The sequence below is a fragment of the Anser anser genome (genome assembly GCF_964211835.1).
Source record: "Anser anser genome assembly, chromosome: 6".
Taxonomy (NCBI): Eukaryota; Metazoa; Chordata; class Aves; order Anseriformes; family Anatidae; genus Anser; species Anser anser.
In genome coordinates, this window is record NC_139726.1 from 9935990 (window position 1) to 9959215 (window position 23226).

General features: G+C 43.2%; 2 protein-coding genes across 20 annotated transcripts in view; one reads left to right on the forward strand and one right to left on the reverse strand.

Moving 5' to 3' along the window:
- Positions 1–14189, reverse strand: part of LOC310901424 (UPF0538 protein C2orf76 homolog) — a 38650-nt gene extending 24461 nt beyond the window's left edge. For 11 of the 18 annotated variants that reach the window (XR_014585797.1, XR_014585798.1, XR_014585799.1 and 8 more), the window contains exons 1-4: positions 12213–12365; positions 10414–10464; positions 7185–7222; positions 6974–7055 (exon numbers count right to left, since the gene is read on the reverse strand). Coding sequence is in view for 9 of the 18 variants with exons in the window: in XM_083840939.1 (XP_083697065.1) it covers positions 6974–7055; positions 7185–7222; positions 10414–10464; positions 12213–12345 (304 nt within the window). In the remaining 9 variants the exon portion in view is untranslated. The other 7 variants (XM_083840940.1, XM_083840945.1, XM_083840943.1 and 4 more) reach the window with 7 other exon arrangements.
- On the forward strand, positions 14173–18233 carry DBI (diazepam binding inhibitor, acyl-CoA binding protein). Of its 2 annotated transcripts, none has more exons than XM_083840951.1 (4): positions 14173–14313; positions 14493–14610; positions 16785–16847; positions 17935–18233. In XM_083840951.1, the coding sequence occupies exons 2-4, from the start codon at positions 14556–14558 to the stop codon at positions 18006–18008; spliced, it is 192 nt and encodes a 63-aa protein (XP_083697077.1). In that variant the 5' UTR covers positions 14173–14313; positions 14493–14555; the 3' UTR covers positions 18009–18233. The 2 variants fall into 2 exon arrangements, with proteins under 2 accessions (XP_083697077.1, XP_083697076.1); XM_083840950.1 differs by having other exon boundaries at positions 14232–14369.
- The last annotated feature ends 4993 nt before the right edge of the window (positions 18234–23226 follow it).

The following is a 23226-nucleotide window of genomic DNA, read 5'->3' on the forward strand; positions in this document are numbered from 1 at the left end:
AGAACAAGTATCACAGGTTCTGTTTTCTCATTCTTGATCTCTGAACATCCAGGATTTCAGCAGCTATTAGCTTGCAAGGCCAGAACCCACGGATGTCCTGCCACGGCTGTGCCATTGTGGGACTGCGACCTGCAAGGTCGCTAAGCAAAGGATCTGTTGGGATGTGCTGAATGCTCTGAGGATGAAAGTGAAACATCACAGCTTACAACTTATCTCTGGATCACTTCTAAGAACATTTTCATCAGATAAAGCAGTTCTTCAACTTTATCTGCGGTGCGTATCTGATTTTTAAGGGCTCCTCTGTGCCGTCAGTAACTGTCAGCATCTAACTCAGCTACCTGTGCTCTTGCATCTGCAAGAGGCAACGTGACTGCCTCTGAACAGAAAACTACACATGGACAGCTGCATGTAGAAAGCACTATATCAGAGCCTGAGAAAAAATAATCTATTACACCAATTTCTGCATTCAATTATAAAAAAAATGATTAAAGTGCATAATGATATAAAAACACTATTCCAGTATGTATGTGCCAGGAGTGTTGTACATTTACCATCTGCGGTGCTTATTCAGTTACACCATTACCTCTTCTTCTTCCTCATGGTAATTCCTTTCCTAATATAATCTCCTCCTTTAGTAGGTATTCTTCCACACCTCCTAGCCAAAACTCCAGTCTCTTACATAGTTTTCTTTCTCCGAGAAACACCATAGCTCCCCCAGTCCCAGCTTGACCACCTTTCCCTGCTACACTGCGATAACTGAGAACACAGGTCTTATTTCACTATCCAGCCAGGATACTGTTCTTTTTGTTAAGAAAAATAAATAAATAATAAAAAATTAAAAAATTAAAAATTAAAAATAAAAAATAAAAGGCTGGTGAAACACTCGTGGGACATCATATTGTAAGACAGAAACTTATTTACACCACAATGCCTAAGAATGCTAACAAACCTATATAACTTATCCTGCTATATGTTATAGAGGCCACCTTTGATCAACAGTAGTTGTGAACCCACGTGGATCACAGCCTCTGCCAGGGTAACAAACCCTGGTACCAGCTATGTGGGTGGTGGGCGGTTTCCTTTAATAGAGGATTTCATAACACCAGCAAAGACGTCTCAGTCCTTACTGATTTATTAGCCAGTGTTCCTAGATTTCATTCAGCGTGCAACAATCCTGGAACCAAACCCACTCTGAAACGAGGCTACATACGGCTCTACCATATCCCACCGAAAAACATTGGAGCAGCATCTATCTTAGCAAGCTCTGTTGTTATCTAAGGCTTTATGGTGGCTCTTCGTTTTGGTTGTCAGTTTTATTTTCATTTTTTTTCTGCAAACATGCACTATTAAAGCCTCAATTAAAAACAACAGCAACAAAAAACACAGTAGAAACACACTTCAGGAAGAATCCAGTTTCAAGTGTGGTCACTGACAGCATTACAAAAGGCTGTACAGTGCTGCAGCAGAAAGCAGCCAAGGAATTGCCACTGCCAGAGTGCACAGAGCTCACAGAGCACTAGCTTAACTCTTTCCTTAGAAAGAGAAACTAACCTAGAGTGACAGACAAATAATTATTAATTGGCATTAAAACATTCACATTTTTCTTGTTGGTGTTGTGGAACTTCTCTTTCACTGCAACACACTCAGGGTCACGCTGAACTTCTGTAACTGTACCAGCTGTAACTACAGACAGGACACTTGTTAAAATGTGGTGACTGTCCAACATGAATACGTTAGAGAGAAGGGATCACAAAAACAATCCAAATCTGTCTGAAAGGGATGGAGACCAAATTAAAATCCTCACAAGAGGAGCAAAACAATGGCAATCTTTGCTCAGAGATCCTAAGCGTGCTGAGGGACACCACCGAGATGCCCTGGTAGGACAGCTCAAGACAGTGATCTCTGTGGTATGCCATCTACTTCCCACACAGTTACATTCATTATTGTAAATCTGGTGTAAAAAAATATTGTAAAAAAAAACGGCGTATTCTGGAGCGGAATGCATTAGTTTTAACTGTCTGTGAAGACGAGTACAAACCCTCATTAATCAGACTGAGCTGGCAAATGTGACAGATTGTATAAGAAGGTAGCTGAGACGTAGGCCAACGTTTGGGGAGCAGGTACCAGCCACAGAAAGGAGGCCTGGACTGAAATATGAAGGAAGTGTTAAATTCTCCCCTGAAACTGATCAGAGCATGCGTATCAGCATCTAAATCCCAAGAGAATGCAGTGGTACAGGACTCCTCACAAGATAAAGATATATCCCGAGTTGGAAGGGACCCATAAGGATCATCACGTCCAACTCCTGGCACCACACAGGTCTACCTAAAATTTTAGACCCTGTGACTAAGTGCACAGTCCAAACGCTTCTTAAATTCAGACAGGCTTGGTGCAGTGACTGCTTCACTGAGTAGCCTGTTACAAGCACCTTTATAACAGCAGATAACAATGTGGTAATCTCTTTCACAAGAGAATACAACTATTTGAAGCAAAGCTGCTGGGGAGTAACACCAGCTACCTGAGAGGTCTCCAGCCTACACCAGGGAGTTGTCAGGAAGGATGAAGAAAATGAGGTGGGAACAATGCATAGAGGTTTCTTTGGCCCTACATCTAAAGTAAAGGGAACTTTTATTTAAAAGCTTTGGATATCACACATCTGCTTTCACTATCACCTGTCTATCACAATAAAAAAAAAAAAAAAAAACGAAATAAAAATCAAAGTTCTAGGAAACTGTAAGCGTACGTCTCTGGAAAGTCTCTGGTGTTGTCAGCTCTCACCCAGAGCTGAGGGTACATGTCTGGGTCTAAAGCAATTGCACATGAGGTCACATTTGATTTAACAGAGCCTATGCCCAAAAAGCCTACAAGGCAGAGAGCCAGAATCACTTCTATTTCCCTGAAGAGAAGCTTAAAGACACAGTGTCCCATCTTGGCAACCCCCTAATGAGCAGTTAAGTGTCTATCTAAACTAGAAGCATGACTATCTTTTCTTGTTCTTAATTTGGTTAGTGTCCTAAATTTGGCTAATTCCAGGAAAGCCTGGAATTACCAAGAACTAACATACAGTGACAGAACATTTGGCTCTTGGAAAGCAGGAAAGAATAGTCTTGAAGACATCTGTTGCGCAGATTTGGCTTCTCCTTGCAAAAATGCAATCATTCAGGTTTCATTCTTGAAACTGAAACCATGAGCTTTCACTAACACTTGGAATAAGGCCTGACTCCTATTTATGCATGTTGACGCCCTGGCAGAACTCAGGTTGCTACCTCTTTCATGAAGGTGTCTCCATGAAGTAATGTAGTAACAAGCGAGCTGGTCCTTGAACACAAAGGCCTCTAACAGTCATTTTCTCTTTCAGCATGCTAAAGAGGGCTAGAAGAAAGTATAAAGGAAAGCATTCACCAGTGAAGAGCCTGAAACACTTGCCAGTGTGCACCATTTAAACAAAAGAGCCTAAACATAAAGAGAGTGAAGTAAATCTATTACTTGAAACAGAGAAGACTTTCTTGACAAACTCTCTAAAACGCCCAGCGATTGCGTCACAAAAAGTTTCCATTTTCATTAGAAGTTACCGCTAAGAGGGACTTTTACTGTGCATTGTGTAATACCAGTACGTAGCTAACATCTGCTGTAGGATCCTACCAAGAATGTGCGTCACAGGTCAGAGATTGGTTGCACCGCCGGCATCGTAAAAGGCAAGCAACGGAAAAAGAAATGTGGGAGGAAGAAAAAAAAAAGGCATGTGTGCCCCCCAGTCTTCCTTCTCTCAGTCTTAACATATTGACAGAAATTAATTTCTATAGGAAGGGAATTGCACTGTTTGCAAAGCAATCCTCGAGGATTTATTGATCTTTAAAAAAAAAAAAAACTCATTAAGCAGAACAAGGAAAATTTACAATGAGTATGGGAAAACAAAACAATCTCTTGGGATCTTCACCAGGCCGAAACAGGATTAGCTTTGTAGTTTCTGTAATCTTCCTCACAGAAGAATGCTAATTCGGTCTCATTTGCTAGAACGAATAAAAAATGAAATATTTAGCACGCCAGTAAATGAACCACCCAACAACGAGCTATTTAGAATCTCAGAAGACAATTGGCGACTTTTTGGGCAAAGACAATTGTAAATCACCACACAATCCCCAACCTCCCCATATTTTTACCGAAAAAAATTCCAGTACTAAAGATGCAGTTTAACCTTGTTAAAAGAACAAGAACCTGAACATATAGAAGAAAATATGTACACAAGATCCCTCAAGATTTGTTTAACGCAGACGACAGAATTGTTTGTATAAGCATTCAGCAAATTAAATGACTGCATTTCTAATGCCTTCAAATGCCGGAAAAATAATGAAGCATGATTTTCTCTTTTTTTGTGCATTTTTCTTCTAGGAAAGAAAAAGAAACATTTTTTTTTCCGTGAAATTAGCCTGTAGGTATAATAGTTTAATACTTAGAGGATCAGTAGAATATTTTACAGATCACTTTACATTCTCCCTCATGACCCATCAAAATATGTGTCTGAAGAAGTTAATTTTTTGCCCTGCTGATGATTAATTCATGAGGCTTCAACAATATGCAAAGTGAAAGACACAAATTGGCTTCTCCAGCAATACCTTCAAATACCTCTAATTATTCACAGGGGATATGGCAGAGCTAAAGGACCCACAAAGGTTCAGAGCAGTCACAATTCTTTCAACCCAGTAGGTCAAGGACTTCCTCTTCTAAAACGGTAAGTCAGCAACATTACTAATTCAGAACAGAGACAAATCTGATGGAAAGCCTTCACAATTATTAAACATGGAATTCTTTAAGGTGCTGAGCCAATAAGTTCCACATTCGTTTTTTAAATTAAACCTGAAGTTAATGAAGTCTGCCTGTCTTGTAAAAAAGAAAAAAAAAAGTAGAAGGGGTTTCAGACTCTCAAGTAGAAAACAGACAAGACTGTTTGCAATGAATGCTGAACACTTTATTAACATACACCCTACTCTTAAAAAAAATAAAAAACAGGCAAGCGTTAACTTTGCTGAGTAGATAATAGCTGTAATAATAATCACTACCACAGAGGCTTTCCCGAGGATACTTATCTAATGTCCTCATAATTTATAACTCTCTAGCCCAACCCTGTAAAGTGCCAAGGGCAATCAACTGCAGCTTAGAAAAAAATGGTCTGCCTGCCTCAGAATTTCCCAGATTTCCTAATAGAAACTCTGTTTTATTCAAGTAAATCTTGTCCAGACTAGATATTGAAAAAAAAAAAAAAAAGATAATATGCCAATAGGAGATTTCAAATCTTACTGATTTAAATGAAATGTACAAAATGAGGACTAATGGCACATGCCATCATGCTTCACTTCCTTGGTTTCCCATTTTCCACTTCTTGTTGAAGGACTTCTGCAAGATTTTACGACAAATACCTCATTCTTAACTTAGCTAATTTTCATATCAAAATATGCCAGAACATATCAAAATTCAAAATCGCATAATAGCATGCTGCCATTTACAAAGCAAGAGTTTTTCTTTTCTGTCACAAATACAAACTACATGCTAATGACTAATTGGAAAACTTCTGCTAGCTACATTGCAAATATGTAAGACTTGAGTCCCAATAATCCTCCTTCCTGAGGAGCCATTCTTCCAGATGAAAAGGTCTAGTTTACCTGGTTTAGTTAAAATAAATAAATGAATAAATAAATAAAAGCAGCCAGAGAATAACTATTTTTCATATTATAAGAATACCCAAAGACCTTTAGGAAGGGTATACTGAGGACAGGTGCAGTACACTTCAGAGAAAACATTAAAGAGGCACTCCAAATCACTTAAAAGTGAAAAGTAAATGGTAGAAATCTTGAAACAATGAAAAGGGGAAAAACAGAACTAAAACAAACAAACAAAACCACCATCACCAACAAGAACAAAACACAAAACCTCAACTTAAGAAAAATCAGGTCCCCTTTCTCACACCCCAAAAATTAGGGTTTTGGTTGGTAGGTTGGTTTTGTGGCCAAGAGAAAAAGGAGGTGGCTTACAACCATGTCACAAAACGTAACCAAGAACATTGAGGTCCTATATTCTAAGAAAGATGCAAGCAGAATACCGGCCAAATGTCAGAAGTTGAACTCTTTGAAACCTTTCAGACTATATGACCATGAGAGAGAAAACCCTTTCTTTCTGGGGAGCAATCGGAGGGCATCAGGAAGAGGAGGGAGTTTTCTCTGTGACACCCCTGCACTTAGAGTGCAGGTGGTTAAACATCACAGCGAGGCAAATCAGAATCAAATGAGCAAATGTCTATACAAAGGTGGAATGCTACTACATCCCTCAAGTACCCCTCTGCCACAAAGTCATTCAGCCACATTTATGAGAAGCCCAAAGGACATCCAGGGACCATCAATTTTATCATGACAGACATTTCTTTACATTATTACCAAAAGACATGCCCTATATGCAGTCCCCTGTCAAAACGTGAGAAATCAGGTCAAGTTTCAACTCCGTGCTGCGTTCAGCACATTCTCTAAATGATACTCCTCGAGTCTTCCCAAGCAATCTGACTACCAAGGACTGTACATTGCACATTAAAACAAATCGAATCTTACTTCATTATTCCATACTGGTTCCACTACTTACATTTCTAACCAAAACATCAGTTTAAATGTTACTGATAAGACTAAGCAGACACGGTACTAATAACCTATCTGCCAATCATTTAAAATTACTCTCAGCAGAATTATAAGCATACCTTCTGAAATCACAATTTGCATTCTGAACATTCGGAGTGCAGATACCTGCTGCCCTCAGTTCAATGACTTCAATGTACGTTATCCCCCCTTCTTCCCTGAATAATTACCAAGTAGTGTAAAGAGAATCAGGAATACCATTTACTTTTCAGCAGGCTATCCAAACATAATCAGCCAGTTATCAGTTTAATGACAACCACAGTGAACAGCACCTTCAGTCAATATAAACATACTCATACCTACTCCAGCTGCTTTCAGTGTACTCTCTTCTTTCAAAATCAGTTTGTCATCATCTTCCAAACTCACTACGAGTTCACCAGTCTGCAAATTAGAGAACCAGAAGACAAAGATAAGAATTTACTGTCTCTCTGTCCCAGTCTTGTTTTACAGTGCAGAGGTCTGCCTGCATCACAGCATGTAAAAGGGGAAGAAAATAGCTAATAACCATACCTTTGATTTGTGTGCTTGGTGAATAATCTTCATTGTATCTGAAAGAAAATACAATGTTTTCCTAAAATAAACTTTAATATGCAGGCAACACTAAAAGTTATGCTTGGGGAAGAAGACCGTAACAAAGGGGTAAGGTTTAAAAATTGTTTATTATTAACAATTTTACGTATTCAGTCTGAAAGAGGAGAAAACATTTTAATTTCCCAGTCCTGCAGCCACAGCCTTAAACCAGTCAATCCACCACCTTATTGGGCTTCTGTCTACTGGCTGAGTTACAATAACTAACTAAATGACCACCCCAATTGCCAGTCAAAACACATCAATTTAAATGCCAGCTAGGGTGTTTTAACCTAGGAGGTTTTATACATGCAATTGGGGCAGGACAAACTGCATTTATGTGCTGTCAACAAATGCAGCTAAATTGACAGACAGCAAGTGATTAAGACACAGTAACCTGACCACTTCAGATTATTATTTGAAATCTTCCTTCTCATGAAGAAATCATCCACGTTAGAAAGCGTGTTGAGCAAGTTCTTTTTCCATGAATATGTACAATCTCTCCTTTCCTTCTACATCCTCTTCATATTTACCTGTGATATTTTTGTGCATTTTGTTTCCATACCTTCAATGCACAATTTTGTTTCCAAGTTTGTTTCCATAGCTTCAATGCACAAATGCATAATACTCTGTCCCCTTTTGAATGTTTTATTTAAAGTATTACAGAAGGTCAAAACCATGAAAAGTCAACACTGAAAAGGCATTCTTGACATGCAGTCCTAGCTGCAGTATTAGAAACAAAGCACATATTTGATTGCAATTACCAGGATCCATCTTGCATAGTAGCATTGCAGAAGAACAACAATCACAGCAAAAAGATACTGTAATCATGAAAACTTTCTCCCAAAGCAAATACCATCCAGCCTCTGTCTCTTAGTTTTAAACTTCTAGATCTACTTCGGCACATTCCCTTTTTTCCGGTCTTTGCACAGTCGTTCTCTGAACTATTGACTCAATTTTACTTGTCCACATCTTCATCACTGGCATCCAGAAATTCACTGCATCTTCATTTGAGCTATTAAATAGCTTCTCCAATTCTGTTATAGAGATAAAACTGCTGTATATTCTCATCCTAGCTACTTCCTCTCAATTGCTTTTGCTATATCAGTTAGTCCCAATCTAGTCCCACTCAATCATATTTCCATTTTTTTTAATATTTTCCTTTTTTTTTTCCTAGATCTTCCATGACAATAGATAAGAAAACACTTTCTAAGTCTCTCTGTGAATTACTGACCATACTGCTCCACATTTATGGGGGAAAAAATGGAGAAGCTGCTTATGAGACAAAATGGCACCCATCATCAGTTAAAAGGAGGTAATGACAGGGTAGAAAGATGAGAAGATAGACTGAGAAGAGTTCTAGATCAAGGACATGAAAGATGTGTACAAAGAAATGAAGAGAACATTTGAAAGTCGTAAGATTGGAGATTCAAGTGAGTCAGAGCACCAAGCCAAGAGGAAAAAGGTGGCGGTGATATACATGAGGTCAGGAGAACCAAGGGCTGCTGGATTCTGGACAGAAGGAAGCCAAAGCAGTCAAGATGAAAACCAGCCAGGTCCAAGTGAGATTTCTGGCACTGCCAAACAAAGCGGAGAGAAATCTGACTCTTAGTAGCAGTATTCATGCAGAAGTCTTACTGCCCCTCGATCACCAAAATACAAGAAAGACAACAGAGCACGCAAGAGATGCCAAAAACACAAACCTGGATGATTGACAGCCTAAGGGGAAGGTGAGGAACTCGGGCTTGATTTTTTCTATGTGAAAATTTCAGCATAGCTGTCACCATCCCACTAAAAGTAGGCCCCCACTAACTGGTATAACAAGTTTTAAAGTTCTGCTGTGCTTTTCACCCACATTAAGCTCAGTCCTACGCAGCATAATCAGGTGCTCAACCACAACATATGCTTGCAGCAAAACTAAACTGATGTCGTGAGTGATGAAAGAACTAGCAGCAGGGATAGGCAGCACCAGAAATACAACTAGCAGCAGCCCTACACGGGACTCCCTCATCCACTCAAAGCAACAGATATTAGGGGGCTGAAAGGCAGCACCAAATGCAAAATTATAATTACCTAGATTTTAAGATTTTAAGTAAAACATTAAAACTAATAGCATCCAAGTCCTTGTCACAGATACTGTGCAAATCTTAATCCCTGACCCTTTTTTCTGTTTTCATTTTGTACTGTTTCACCATCACCAAGAACAAAGTATGGAATGTTTGCCCTTTTTTTTAAGAGGCAAATAGAGTTGATCGCCATTCACACGTATTATGAAGGTTCCTCATTCACTTCTTCGAATCACTGTAGAGGAAGGAGTTTGTTACCGCCAAGAACGTGGGAGACAGATGATCACTTGTAGCAAAGCTCCAAGGGAACTTTCAGAACTGTCAGGTTGAGGAGAAGGTATGTGACTGACATCTGAGTTACCAAACTCCACGCAGGGAAATAGTTTAGTTTACTTTGAAAGTATCTTCTATCCCAAACAGATGCATAGCACACATTCATGCCAAGCTTCACAAAAGGAAATACACACGTACATTTACATTAGAAGATAAATTCAGTCTAAACTTGACACCAGACTATTTTTTTCCATCAGCTCTTAAGAATTTTCTAACCTACTTTTGAGCAATGTTCCCCCGCTCCTCTGATATTATGTAAATTATTTAAGAATATGAGTTTTATGCATTTTCCATTTACTGCCTTAAGCTTCTGCTTCATGATCCTTTTTGACCTCACAATTAGTAAAGAGATACTGAAATACGTAAGTACAAACAGAACTAAAAATTCAAAGTGTTTGAGGCTACAAGCTGCTCTGTAAAGTAAAAATAGAGTTAAAAGGTGGTTATAAAAGTAATAAAAAATTAGTATCAAAAAACATCAATACCAATTAGCAAAGAATGTACAACATGCAGCCTAACTCAAAGATTAATACAGAAAGTCAAAAGAATGGTCAGGTTCTATAGAACCCACTGGCATAGCCCCAACTACAAGAGCTTGACAGAGCTGCAAATATAGGCAAGCGCTGCAACCAGCGTGAGTATGCTAAAAGAGTTGCGTCCTAAAATGTCCAAACTGTTATAGATTACATCTAAACTGGTGTAGATCTTAACTGGTATAGATTCTATGATTACGGCTGCATCTTCCAAGAATTAAAACAAGAAAAAACACCTACCATACTTGTAATTTTTAAAAGGAGGAGGAAGTCCTGCTCTTGAAGGCACATCTATTAAAATAAAATCACCAAGTTAAAACAAAGTTGTCTTTTTTTAATTTCCAGTAATGCACGGAAGTGCAATGCATGCATCCTAGACACCCTTTACATCAAAATCAATTGTTAGCACAAGTGACTTGTTTGAGCAACAAATACTGAAACACAGCCTTTGGCTCAGATTTGACAGTTGCTCCGTATCAGCTTAACTTCACCCGAGCACAAAGTTCCTCTGAACAGCATGACCCCCGTGGACAGCAAGTCAATGCAATTAGGATATGATCATGGGAGTCCGATCCTTCAAACATATGCCAGAAACATCCTGTTGTGGTTTGTACAGTCCAAAGTTCAGAGGCTCTCACTACCTTCCACCAACAGCATCCTGATAACCGCCATTCATAACTAATTGTTCAGTAAACACAGCCATGCTAACCGGTCACAAAAAGGAAGCCAAACGGTAATAAATTAACTCTTTAGCCACATGAAGGACACAGCCAATAAGCCACTGCAACAACATCAACATCTCCCTGGTGCTAGCATCCCCAGTGACATCCAGGAATTTAAGCAGGGCCTTGGAAGGCCAGCCGCCTGTCAGCTTCTTGGCAGCAACATGGCTGAAACCACAATTTCATCGGTAGTATAAAAAATTATCTCAAATTCCTCCTTCAAAACAGATTATAGTAAAGGAAGGAACATGGATTTCGGGCCAGGAACAACACTGCCCATCTGGGGAATGAGGTTCCAAAAAGCCTCACTCAAGACACTAGCTTTGTCTCAAATAGCAGCAAGTTGCAATATTGCACACATCAAAAGCAAGTTTTTTTTAGGTTTGTTTCTTTTATTTTCTTACTCATAACAGCAGCTGTACCATATGTTCTGAAAGTGCTAGTAATTTTCTAAAAGCAACCTAAGATCTAGCCATGCCGATCACTGTCTACAAGTAAGGAAGTTGCTGAAAACACAATACAGCTGTAAGGCCCAGGGCAACATCCCAGAAGTTGCTCAAATGTGATCAGCTGCAACAGTTCCAGACTTGTTTAGGCTGACATCATGCAAAAAAATAATAATTAAATAAATAAAACCCTGCTACTCTGCACACTTTGAATGTCTCCATTGATGTGTGAAAAGTACACCTGCAAGGTTAGTTAACACCCTAGCTGCTGAGTTGGTGCGTGGGCTGGTCTACATTTATTAACTTTCAGATACACTGTCACTTTCATCCAGGCTTCTGAAACACAAGGTAGATGAGTAAATCGGCACCATAAAGCTCCAGATGGAGACAAACACAGAAGCCAACATGCAGACCAAGACCTCACAGTGTCAGAAACAATTTTCACAGTGCTCTTCCTTCTCACAAATAGCAAACAGATGTTCATTCCCACATTCCACATACTGGTGTAGCTCCTATGGATCAAAGGCTCCCTAAATTCTCTTGATTTTCCCCTGTTAATTTCTGAGTAGCTGTCTGAGAGCACTGCTCGAGGAGCCTAAGCACAGAGCCAAATGCAGCAATGCCTTTTAGTCAAAAAGGACCAAGCGTGAGGATTTAGGCAGGTGGAGGAGCCTAACCAGATCTAGGCATGGCACACTGACCATGGAGGCTCATATTAACTCCAGACCTCTCATCCAAGGCGGGAGAGTACACAGGGGATATAAAAACAACTCTGGCATCTCTACCAAAGCTGCAGAATTCCCACTCATTTATTTCCCTCCATTTTCTTGTGGCAAAATAAGCGATGAGCAAATAAATAACAGTCCCTTACCCTTCTGTACAAAAGTAATGAACTGCTTCACTGTCTGATCCAAGTTAACTCCATGATACACCACAGGTCTGAAATTCCGGTGCTCAAAAGAGCGAACAAGACGAACTGTGATGGTTGAGCTTTCTGCCGACATGAGAACTGATTTCGAATAACCTGGAAAACATCAAAGGGGAATTATTCGCTTTCCTCAGTGCATGAGCACAGCTAAAAAAGAAGGTGCAGGTGAGCCTCAGTCAAAGATTGAAACATGGTGAGAAATTTAACAGCGTTATGTCTTTCAAGACTTCGCTTTTAGTAGTTCTACAGCAGCAGTAAACTAGAATCTCAAAGCAAACAGTTTTGTTTTGAGACATAGGATATTATTAACACTGAACGTGAAATATTCCAATATTTGTACCTGTGCTGTGTACTATATCAGACTCTCTGTTAAACAGACAAAATGTTATGGATAAATGCAAGTATGCTGTTTGGTTTTCAGGTGACAGAAGGTTTTACCTGCTAAGTGAGTAACCTTGTGCTCTAAAAGAATGTACTAACGTGAACAAAACCTTTTTAACATACTTTTGTTGTACAGAGCATAATACCCTGAAAAATGCCTAAGCTGTTACACAACGCTCATTTTCACCTCCTTACAGAAAGTAAAACAACTCCCCCGCACGCATACACAAATAATTTTCCCGGTGTATTACTGTATAATCAAGGGTTTATAATAATAGCTACCTAGAACGGCTCTACAGGGTTCATACTGCTTTAACAGAGAGCAGAACCGACAATGGTTTTGTTTTACCAGCCCAAGCGCCTCTTTAAACAAACCACACATTGTTCGGTTGGCTTCTTTGTCTCCACAGGAAAATGAGCTATTTCCCATCCCAGCAATCTTCCAATCTTCTCTCTTTTTTTCTTTTTCTTTTTTTTTTTTTTTGTGCTGGGTACTCTAGCCACCTTGCTTTCTGTTCACACGCTAAAGCTCTGTAGCTGCTACAGAAATAAGACCGCAGGGCTGCAACATCAATCAGGAGCACAGCACGGCCTCCGCATCTCGCCTAGCCATCGGCGGCCTTTTCAGTCACCACTTCCACAAGGGATTCCCTTGCGTATTTCATCCCCGTATGGGCTTTTATTTTGGCTTTAAAAAAATAACAACTGTAAATGCGGTGGTGGTGTTTATTTAAACGCCCCACCTTCGTGCAGGTATCCGATATCGCCCATTCTTTGCTGTATTTATCTTAGCCACACCCTGAAAAAGTAAAACAGGAATGTTTTCCTCAAATGGTTTCTGCAGAGCGGAGACACAGAGCTGGCACCCCACACGGCTACATCCTCACAAGGGTTTACGTCCCGCTGCCCAGTAATGCACAGTGCCCTGCTCCATTTTCCTTGTAAGTAAGTTGCAACCCACAAATGAAGCTGATAGAATACTCCTCTGCACCCAAATATAACCAGAGGGACACTGAGCAGAGAAGGAGACGTTTTATTGATGCTGCTGCCCAGGTCGAGACCTGGAGGGTGCGAAGGAACAGGCACTCGAACTCGCTTCCCCTGAGCAACCCGGAGGAGCATCTCAGAAATACACGCACACAATTAGGAATTTTGGCATTTATTGGACAGGTCCCAGAGGCTGCTCCAATCCGGCCGCCTCGGGCGCTGCGCTCCCAGGGCAGCCCGAGCAGCCCCCCCCCCTCACCGCCGCCCCTCAGCCCCCCGCCCGCAGAAAATGGCGGCCGCCCCCCCCCCACCCCAACGGCTCCCAGCCTTACTGCGACGCCCCAGCCGGCACCACCGCGGCTCGCCCTTCCGCCCCGCCCCCGCGCGGCCCCTCCGCCAATCACAACTGAGCCCTGCCGCCCTCTCCGACGCGCCGCGACGCCGGATTGGCTGCGAGCCGCTCCGGCCCCGCCCCCTCTCCTGGCGGCCCCTCCCTCCCCGCGGCCCCGTGTCCGGGCTCACCTCGGCTGAGCGCGGCGCCCACTCCGAAGCCCGCCCGTGAGGCAGTGCCGCCTTCCCATTGGCCCTTTTCCCGGTTTCTCCCCGCCCCTGCAGAGCGCTGATTGGCGCGGCTCTGCCCGCGGCGCTGGGATTGGCCAGCGGGCGCTGTGGTGAGGTGTGAGGCGGTGAGGCGGCCGGGGTGGTGGGGCAGAGCTGGGCATCATGGCGGAGGTAGGGGCTGGGGGCGGCGGCGGCGGGCTCCGGGCGCCTCCTTCCCCTTCATGACTCCATCTTCCCCTTTCCGCGTCCCGCTGCTCACCCGTCCCCGCTGCGGGGCCTTCCCTTCCCCCCTAGGCTGCGTTCCAGAAGGCCGCCGAGGAGGTGAAGCAGCTCAAGTCGCAGCCCTCGGACCAGGAGATGCTGGACGTCTACAGCCACTACAAGCAGGCCACAGTGGGCGACGTGAACACGGGTACGGGCCGCCGGGGGGGGGCTCTGGGGAGCCTCTGAGGGGGTCTGAGGGCTCGGGGGGGGTGGGGGGGTCTCTGGAGGCTCTCTCTCTGGGGGGGGGTCTCTGGAGGCTCTCTCTCTGGGGGGGGTCTCTGGAGGCTCTCTCTCTGGGGGGGGGTCTCTGGAGGCTCTCTCTCTGGGGGGGGGTCTCTGGAGGCTCTCTCTCTGGGGGGGGGTCTCTGGAGGCTCTCTCTCTGGGGGGGGGGTCTCTGGAGGCTCTCTCTCTGGGGGGGGGTCTCTGGAGGCTCTCTCTCTGGGGGGGGGTCTCTGGAGGCTCTCTCTCTGGGGGGGGGGTCTCTGGAGGCTCTCTCTCGTGGGGGGGGTCTCTGGAGGCTCTCTCTCGTGGGGGGGTCTCTGGAGGCTCTCTCTCGTGGGGGGGGGTCTCTGGAGGCTCTCTCTCTGGGGGGGGGTCTCTGGAGGCTCTCTCTCTCGGGGGGGGGTCTCTGGAGGCTCTCTCTCTCGGGGGGGGGTCTCTGGAGGCTCTCTCTCGGGGGGGGGTCTCTGGAGGCTCTCTCTCGGGGGGGGGTCTCTGGAGGATCTCTCTCGGGGGGGAGAGGCTGAACCTTGCCCCCCTGTTGCTTGAGATGCTTCAGGCAGCCCCGTGCTTTACACAAAATGACTCAACACCCACTTGGCGTGGGTCTGTAAGCACGCAGGCATAAGCTGACCAGACAGGGCCCTAGATAAGGGTTTGTGCAATTCGTGGTTTTTAGATTAACCCAGTTGCAATTCTCTAAATTGCGGAGAGGATTCTGTGCGTTAGCTTTGCGCAAGGAGTGGATTTGGGGATTTTTGGAGTCCTCTGTCACTAAGCAGCTGCCAAGGTCAAGGGATGCTGCTTTAACATAAGCACATCTCAGTTAAACAGACTTCAACAGCAAGGCAAGCTACACAAGTGTGTAATAGTGATATTTGGTGGGGGGAGAGGGTTGGTAAACTAGTCTGACGGCTAAGAATAGTACTGGAAAACTAAAAAAGAACAAAATAACACAGGATGTTTGCAGTAGGAAGAACTCTTAGAGGAGCTGCAATCAAATATCATGTCCTGGAGGGAACTGGAGCAGAAATATCTCTGCAGATGCGCTGTGCCAAATCCCTGCTGCTGCTACTTCGGCTGAGACCGTGCCTAGCATTTAGAATGAAGCCTGTCTCTGTTGACCTTGCGTAGTACTTGAGTAACTAGAGCTAGAAAGAAAAAAGGGCATTTGTTTGCAGCCCTGGCCTCCTGACCCAGTTGCTGCTAAAGGTTATTGGGTGTTGACTGAGTTCAAAGCTGGCAGGGGAAAAGTACTGGAAGCAGAAGTTTGGGTGTATACAGCCTTTTTTTTTTTTTTGCCAAGGCAGACAGCACTTAGAGGGATGAAAGAACTGAGCTGGGTTTTAAGATGCGATCCTTCCGGTGTGGCTGGAGCTCAACGTTGTTTGAGGTGAAGCGGTGCTGGAGCTCGTGGTCTGGCAACATTCAGCACAAGGGTTTTGCTGTGGTTAGTGTACAGGCTACTGAACAGTCCCATTCAATTCATAATCCTAGGAATTGTATTTAATGAGATGAACAACTCAGAGGGGACTTCATGTGAAAGCTGATCACTACAACATCTAACCCATTTCTTCTCTCTTTGGCTACAGTGTAGCTTGTCATGGAGCTAGAATTCAGTGTTTATAACCCGAGGATAACAGGGCAGAGGAAGAACTATACGTTAGGAACGCATGGTTAACTTGACGTTAATGCTTTCTAAGCTGTACGCCACTGGCTTTTGATTTCACATCTCTGTGTGTAATGGACCTTAGGGCATTTCTGCTTTACCTTAGGGCTGACGTTCTTTAATCAGGTTGTCTTCATGCCCCAGCGGTCTCTTCAGAAAGCACAGTGATAAAACCAAATTGCACCATTTGGTGCTCTCCTGTTCAAATGCTGGTGTTTTAAGGGAACTTGGCAGACCTTTTCTGTTGCTACGAGCAGCATCCCAACATGTGCTCTTCAGCACTGGAGGTGGCTGACTGCAGGTGATTAAGTGATAGCTGCAACCGTGAACCATTGTATTTTATCATGGTTAATTGCTGAATGGCCATGAGGAAGTAGGTATTACCTGCAGCGAGGCCGCACAAACTGATTCTGTTGCTTATCTTCTCTCTCAGATCGCCCCGGTATGCTTGACTTCAAAGGCAAAGCAAAGTGGGATGCCTGGAATGCATTGAAAGGTAAGTGTCTGCTTAAAAAATCAAAATGAGTGAATAAAACCACTGACAAACTAGTCAGAAAGCCGTATATGGTTCAGTAAGAAACCAGATGGTGTTGTCTTGTAAGACAAGAGCTTTAGGAGTTTAAAACCATGCTTTTGATTACTTTTGCAAGGCAAATGGAAAATGTAGGCTGTCCGTAAGGAAGGGAGCTAAAGTGCAAAATGCCCAACTGCCTGAAGATGTTACACAAGGGATAACTGTAGCAGAAGCCAAAACCTAAATCTCAGTTTTCTGGGTCAGCTGTCCCTCCAGTCATTCTGTTTCTTCCAAAGTTTTCCTCACTGGAAGATCCAACTGGGCTTCTTGCTCGACATGAGGAGCAGAACAAGTGATATAAGCTATGAAAAGGAGATTTCCCTGGTGTTTTAAGAAGTCACGCTGTATCTAAATGCAGTCTGAGTTGTTTGAATAGTTTTCATGTAGTAATTGGGAATGGAGTTAGTGGAACGAAAACACTGTGTGATTGCTGCCTACACAAATGTAACTTTGCTTTGAAACGCTGCTTTCTTAGGACTGTTGAAAACTTGTTCAAAACTTTACAGGATTCTCAGCCAAGTGATCTTTTTAGTTTCTCTGCTCTCTGTTAGTAAGCTGCAAAGTTCTGTAGCAGGGAGTTGTGACTTGCTTTTGAACGCTGTCTTAATGCTAAAGTCCATTCTAATGACAAAGTCATTGTTGAATGTTGTCTGGTCAGGCAAGTGAGCAGTAAGGAAGGACTTGGCTTGGATGTACTCTTAGATGAGCAGGCACATGTAAATCTGCAAGGCTTCTAAACAAATGTAGACATCACCTGAATTTCCACAGCATAAATCAACAGCCCTAGCCATTATTTTATGCTGTTGTATTCCTGGTGGCACAGTTTTGGGGTCTTTGCCAGCCTGGAAGTGGTCCTTGGAGGGGATGGAACTAACAGGAAATGCAGCAGATGTGAAATAAGCTCAGACCGAGCTGCTGAACCTGTGTCCTGCTCAAAGAAGAGCTGCTTCAGGGCAGCCTAGTGGGATGGTGTCTCTGTTCTGACTGATGCCTGTGTTGTGTCTTTCAGGAATGTCCAAAGAAGACGCAATGAAAGCGTACGTGGTAAAAGTCGAAGAGCTGAAGGGCAAATACGGGATCTGAGGACTGGAAATAGCAACTACTTGCACACCTGAACCATGCCTTATTTCTAATACTGTGGAAAACTGATTTCTGAAGATGATTTTACACGTGAAGTATACCGTAGTCTGTTCTCATAACGCCTGTAGTTCAGGGGAGGTCGTGTATCTGCCTAATGTACTGACACGCTAAAAATTCACTTTGAGAACAAAATAACGTGGAACTCATTAAAGTGCATTTGGTACTTCAGCTGTTGTGGTGGTCATCCCTTAGGGGCTATTCCGAGTTCATCCCTTAACGGCCGTGTTGCAGCTTTTGAACACTTCTGGCAGGTTAGAGCAGGGTTAGCGCTCACCTCTCCAGTCGTCACACCACTAGGGGGGGCTCGGCAATGGTTCATGCGGCGCGGACCTGTGTGCAAACCAAATCAGTGATGTTTACTGCTTTCCTTTTGCATGGATAAACGGCAACCCACAAAAGCTGGAGTGCAGAGATTATCCTGAAGAGGCTAGGTCTAATGCTGTGTGTACTTAAACACAGCATAGGTATTCACTGCCTGTGTCTTTCAGATTCATTTAACAGTTGCCAAATCATCTTCCATAAAACACTTCTCAGAGATGTTATCCCCGAACAACAATGTTAAGGTTCAGGAGATAAGGCAGATACTCATCATCTGAACAAAAAATGGTCCGTGAACGAAAGGGCTCTGTAGACAAAGGTACTGTTGATGCCCTTGCTTCTGCTTTAAATACAGAGCATCAGTGGTGCCATCTACTGCAGCTTTGGTGAGGGGTGGGTGAATCAAGCATACGTTTACTGCTTACAAGGCTCTTTGAGCAAGACTTGCAAGGGTCATCATCAAAAGTTTGTTGCAACTGTGGGTTTTAGAGAAATCTCTAATAGTTCTTTAGCTAGGGAAAGAGCTTTTGCCTTTAAAATGTGACACTGAACTGTTCCAGCATATGAGAATGAAGTCATAACCTTATTCAGGAATAGTGCCTTCTAACTCCTGCTGTACTGTGCATCGTCTGGATGGATGAAGACTTCAACTCGCAGTGCTTTCAGATAAGCAATTGACTTCTATAAATACACAGGGATGAAACCTGTCATTACATACGTCTAGGTAAATATGTAATTCTGTACTAAGTTACATAGGCTTTGCTGTCTATGTTATTTAACTTGTGTTTTCTCATACCACTGGTAAGAGATAGAGATGACTTTCCTCCTTTCAAGCATGAGGAGCGGCTGAGGTCCCTTGGGTTGTCCAGCCCAGAGCAGGCTGAGGGGAGGCCTCATGGCGGCCTGCAGCTCCCTCACGAGGGGAGCGGAGGGGCAGGCGCTGAGCTCTGCTCTCTGGGGACAGCGACAGGACCCGAGGGAACGGCACGGAGCTGGGACAGGGGAGGGTCGGGCTGGGGGTTAGGGAAAGGTTCTGCACCCAGAGTGCGCTCAGGCACTGGGACAGGCTCCCCAGGGAAGTAGGCACAGCACCGAGCCTGCTGAAGTTAAAGGAACATTTGGACAACACTCAGAAATATTGTCTGATTTTTTTCAAGTGGTACTGTGTGGAGCCCGGAGTTGGACTCGATGATCCTTGTGGGTCCCTTCCAACTCAGGATATTCTGATTCTAAAAACTAACTTCCCCCTTTGCTACTTTCATTGGGAAATGCTCTCAGAGCTACTTTCCAACTTCCCTTTGAAACGTGTTGGGATGAAGAAGGGTTTGCTCACTGCTCTCATGAGGAAAACAGTTGCTTATTCTTGTTCTTCCCTGTTCTTCTGGGTAAGTAATATAAACATTTGGGTTTTTTTACTTCCTCTTGTATCCTCTGTTAATTGTTTGATATTAAGTGTTTAAGTACATTCAACTTGCAAAACATGGGTAAGAGCAGACGTGCAGCATAGGAGATGTCTGTAGCTTCTTGCCAGCCCTGAATTCTACCCAGCTCTGTCTTCACAGCTGTATTTTGTGATGCTGGGGAGGATTCTGCCAACTGGTAGCAGAATGCAGCTCACGCTGGCAAATGCTTCCACTTCTGCTCTTGTTTGCTGGAAGCTTATAAACTGAGCGTGCCATGTTTTGCCACCGCGCTTTCAGTCAAAACTAGTATTTGGCTCTTCAGAAACACCCTTTGCTAAAACAGCAGAATTGAGCTCTCTGTCTAAAGAGAGGGCTGGGAGTAGTAAGTTCTATATCCTGTTCCTAAGTCAGCTTTATTTTACCTATGAGACCCAACTAATTATAACAGTACTGTTTTCCTGTTGGCCATTAGGAAAACACGGCTGTGCATGCAGCGCTTATCCCAGCACGGGCTTGGTCTTGGCCAGACTTAGTACCTTGTGCTTACAAATAATGTTGCTTGCCTGTCGATACAAGTGACAGAGAACTCTTCTTTGGACATCTTTATTTAAGTACTTTCTTTTTTTACCATAGTAATATCTTCTTCCTGCTTGCAGCTTCACCTTCCTTAGGAAAGTAACGTCTGTGGTCGTGCTATCTACCCTGCTTTTTGGCGATCAACAGCACATCTCACAAAATTCCGGTTATTACGGAGGTAAGAGTTACGCAGTAAGAGACTGTGAAAGGTATCGAGGCAGAAGCAAAGGTACTGATATCTCTAGGCAGTGTTGGTGATAAGAAGCAGCAAAACAAAAGTTGGTTGCCCATCTAGTAACTATTCATGTGCTTGGGAAATCATTACTGAACGAAGCACTGGATGCTGTTGGTAAGCTGGCCTCCTGCAGGCGCTCTCTTTCTTCAGAAATGCCGTGGTGTTAATGGATCCTACCACTGCAGGGAGAATGCTGAAAAAGGCTGTGAATTAAATCAAGGCGCTGTTGGTTTAGCAGCAGGGTGAGTGTCTTGAAAATGCGTGGGCTGTGTGGCTCTTCTGAAAATGTTGCTGACTTACAGACCACATAGTGTGTGCTGGCATGAAGCATGAGGCTCCCGGGCTGCACAAATAACACTTTGGCAGCAGTGATGCTACAGCAAGAATAGTTTAAAGACATCCACAGTCAAACTTGTAGGTAGAGGTACAAGAGGCTTTTATTACACTAATATAGTGGTAAGAATAGACAACCATTAAGGCACACAGCCTTTCTTGAGCCTTAAAACAGAAGCAGCAAGTCTCAAACCAAAATATGACTTCAGAATCATTGCTCTGTCTGTAATAAGGTGCTCTCAGTGGAGGAACAGATGCTTTTCATGACAGGACAGTGCTGCAAAACAGGGGATTGTTCTGACAGCCGTTCAGGGAGTTGCTGCTATTTCCTCTGTGTTAGATCAAAGAAAGGACAGCCACATCCTGATCCTTGCAGTGTTTGGAAAGGGGAAAAGACGTGCTCTGAAACAAGCCCAACACGCCGGAGGTCAGAGGCCAGCTGGCATACATGCACTCAGGTCTGGTTTGCTGAGTTTGCAGAGCGTGCAGAACGGAATCTGGACTTTGGATATGGCAATAATAAATGCTAACTTGCATGTCTGATAAGAGAGTGTTCTGTCTATCGCACTTCTTCTATTAGTTCTTGCATAGAGAAGTCAGTGGACTGGTACCCAGTGCAATTAGAGGTAAACTATAAGGGGTGTGGCTTTTCTTTTTTTTTCTTTTTGCTTTTGGGTTATGCTTGCTCTTACCAAAGACTCATGGAAGTGCAGCACCCCTTGTGCAAATTTAACAAATCTGTATTGGTGTGCTGCAAATCTGTATTGGTGTGCTGCTTTAGGACCGTAGCAGATTTCTTCCATCCTGAGAGGCTGAGTTTTTTGTTTGACTAAATGAAAGGCATTCCGAAGGTGACTGCAGTGTGCAACTGTCTCTCTGTCAAAATTCTCCAGCCCTAATCTGGAGTGATCTCGTTTCTCAAAAACAGTATTTTAACCTTTGAACTTATTTGACCCTGATGATAGTGCTAAAAATAAACGACAATTGTATTTGCATTTTAAAATATAGGCGCTCGTCCACTGAGTGTTCAGAGCTAACAGTGTTGGGCAATACCACTTCGGGGTGACTGGGTATCCAAGCTGTCTTGTGCATATTTGTGGGTTTGATTGTTAACGAGGGGCTTGGATGGGTTTTTAAACACCACAACTGTAATTTCAAAAGAGCTAAAACGACTTGATGTTGCATAGACGCAGCAGATTTGAGTGAGTCACAGTAGTAAATTAGGAAGTACAAAAGTTGATAGAACAGAAATACAAAAAAAGAAGACGATCTGTTTTTTTTTCCCCATCCACAAGTACATGAAGCATCTTCAGACTCAGATAAGTGATCTATAGATTAGCCAGTATGCAGCTGCTATTTTACAGTGCAAATAGCATAGATTCATGCCTAGAATGGATCAGTCTCCTTCATTTACAAAAAGAGCTTATTTCCTCTAGAAAAGACATATCTAAAATTTATACACAGCCTGGGTGGGTTATTCCCAGTCCACGTTTTCATGTGGAGTTTGACTGCAGCAGTATTTTAACTTTCATTCCTGTTTCTGCCTGTGGCTTCTGGATGTTTTAGTCCCAGTCGGCATACACTTGTTTTTCAAGCTCTGACCCTCTTAACACTTTGTTCAGATTAATATGAAGCTGATTCATCTTTTACAACCATCCTGCCATCCAGGGAAGTTTTAGAGCAATCTTTTTGTCATATCAAGTACCTGACGACATACAGAGGTGTTCTCAAAATTTTTTAGTATGTCGTGCTTCTAATGTTTGCAGACTTTGATACTTGAGACTGTCTTGACTAATGGAGAAACCGTTCAAAAATGCAGTGTAGTTAATAAGCATGGGACTGGGGAGATTATGGAGCATATCTGAAAACCTGAGGACCCATTGCAGTCCAGGAACATCTGGCCAAAATTCCTGTATTTATGAAATTTATGAAAGCAGTGACATGAAAAACAGCCTGGATGTGGAATCAGTGGCTCAGCAGATCCCTTATGTGATAATCCTTATGTTAGCAAAGATTATTTTAGCTCTCAGTACTGCCGCTGCAATGAGAAGTTCCTTATTGACATGAAAAAGAGCCCAAAGTCCTGACAAGCTGGGATGTCGTGTAATCTCTGCTTAGTGGGTTCTAAGTCATACGCGTGTTCTGTTTGCAAGCCTGGATTGCCTCAGGCAGGTCACTCCACACCCTGACAAAACGATATTTCTTAGCTAATACAGCCAGAAAGACACCTTTTTCCACAAAGTACACAAGACACTGTGTTCACCACAGGGCTGAGATAGGAGCGTTAGGAGGAAAT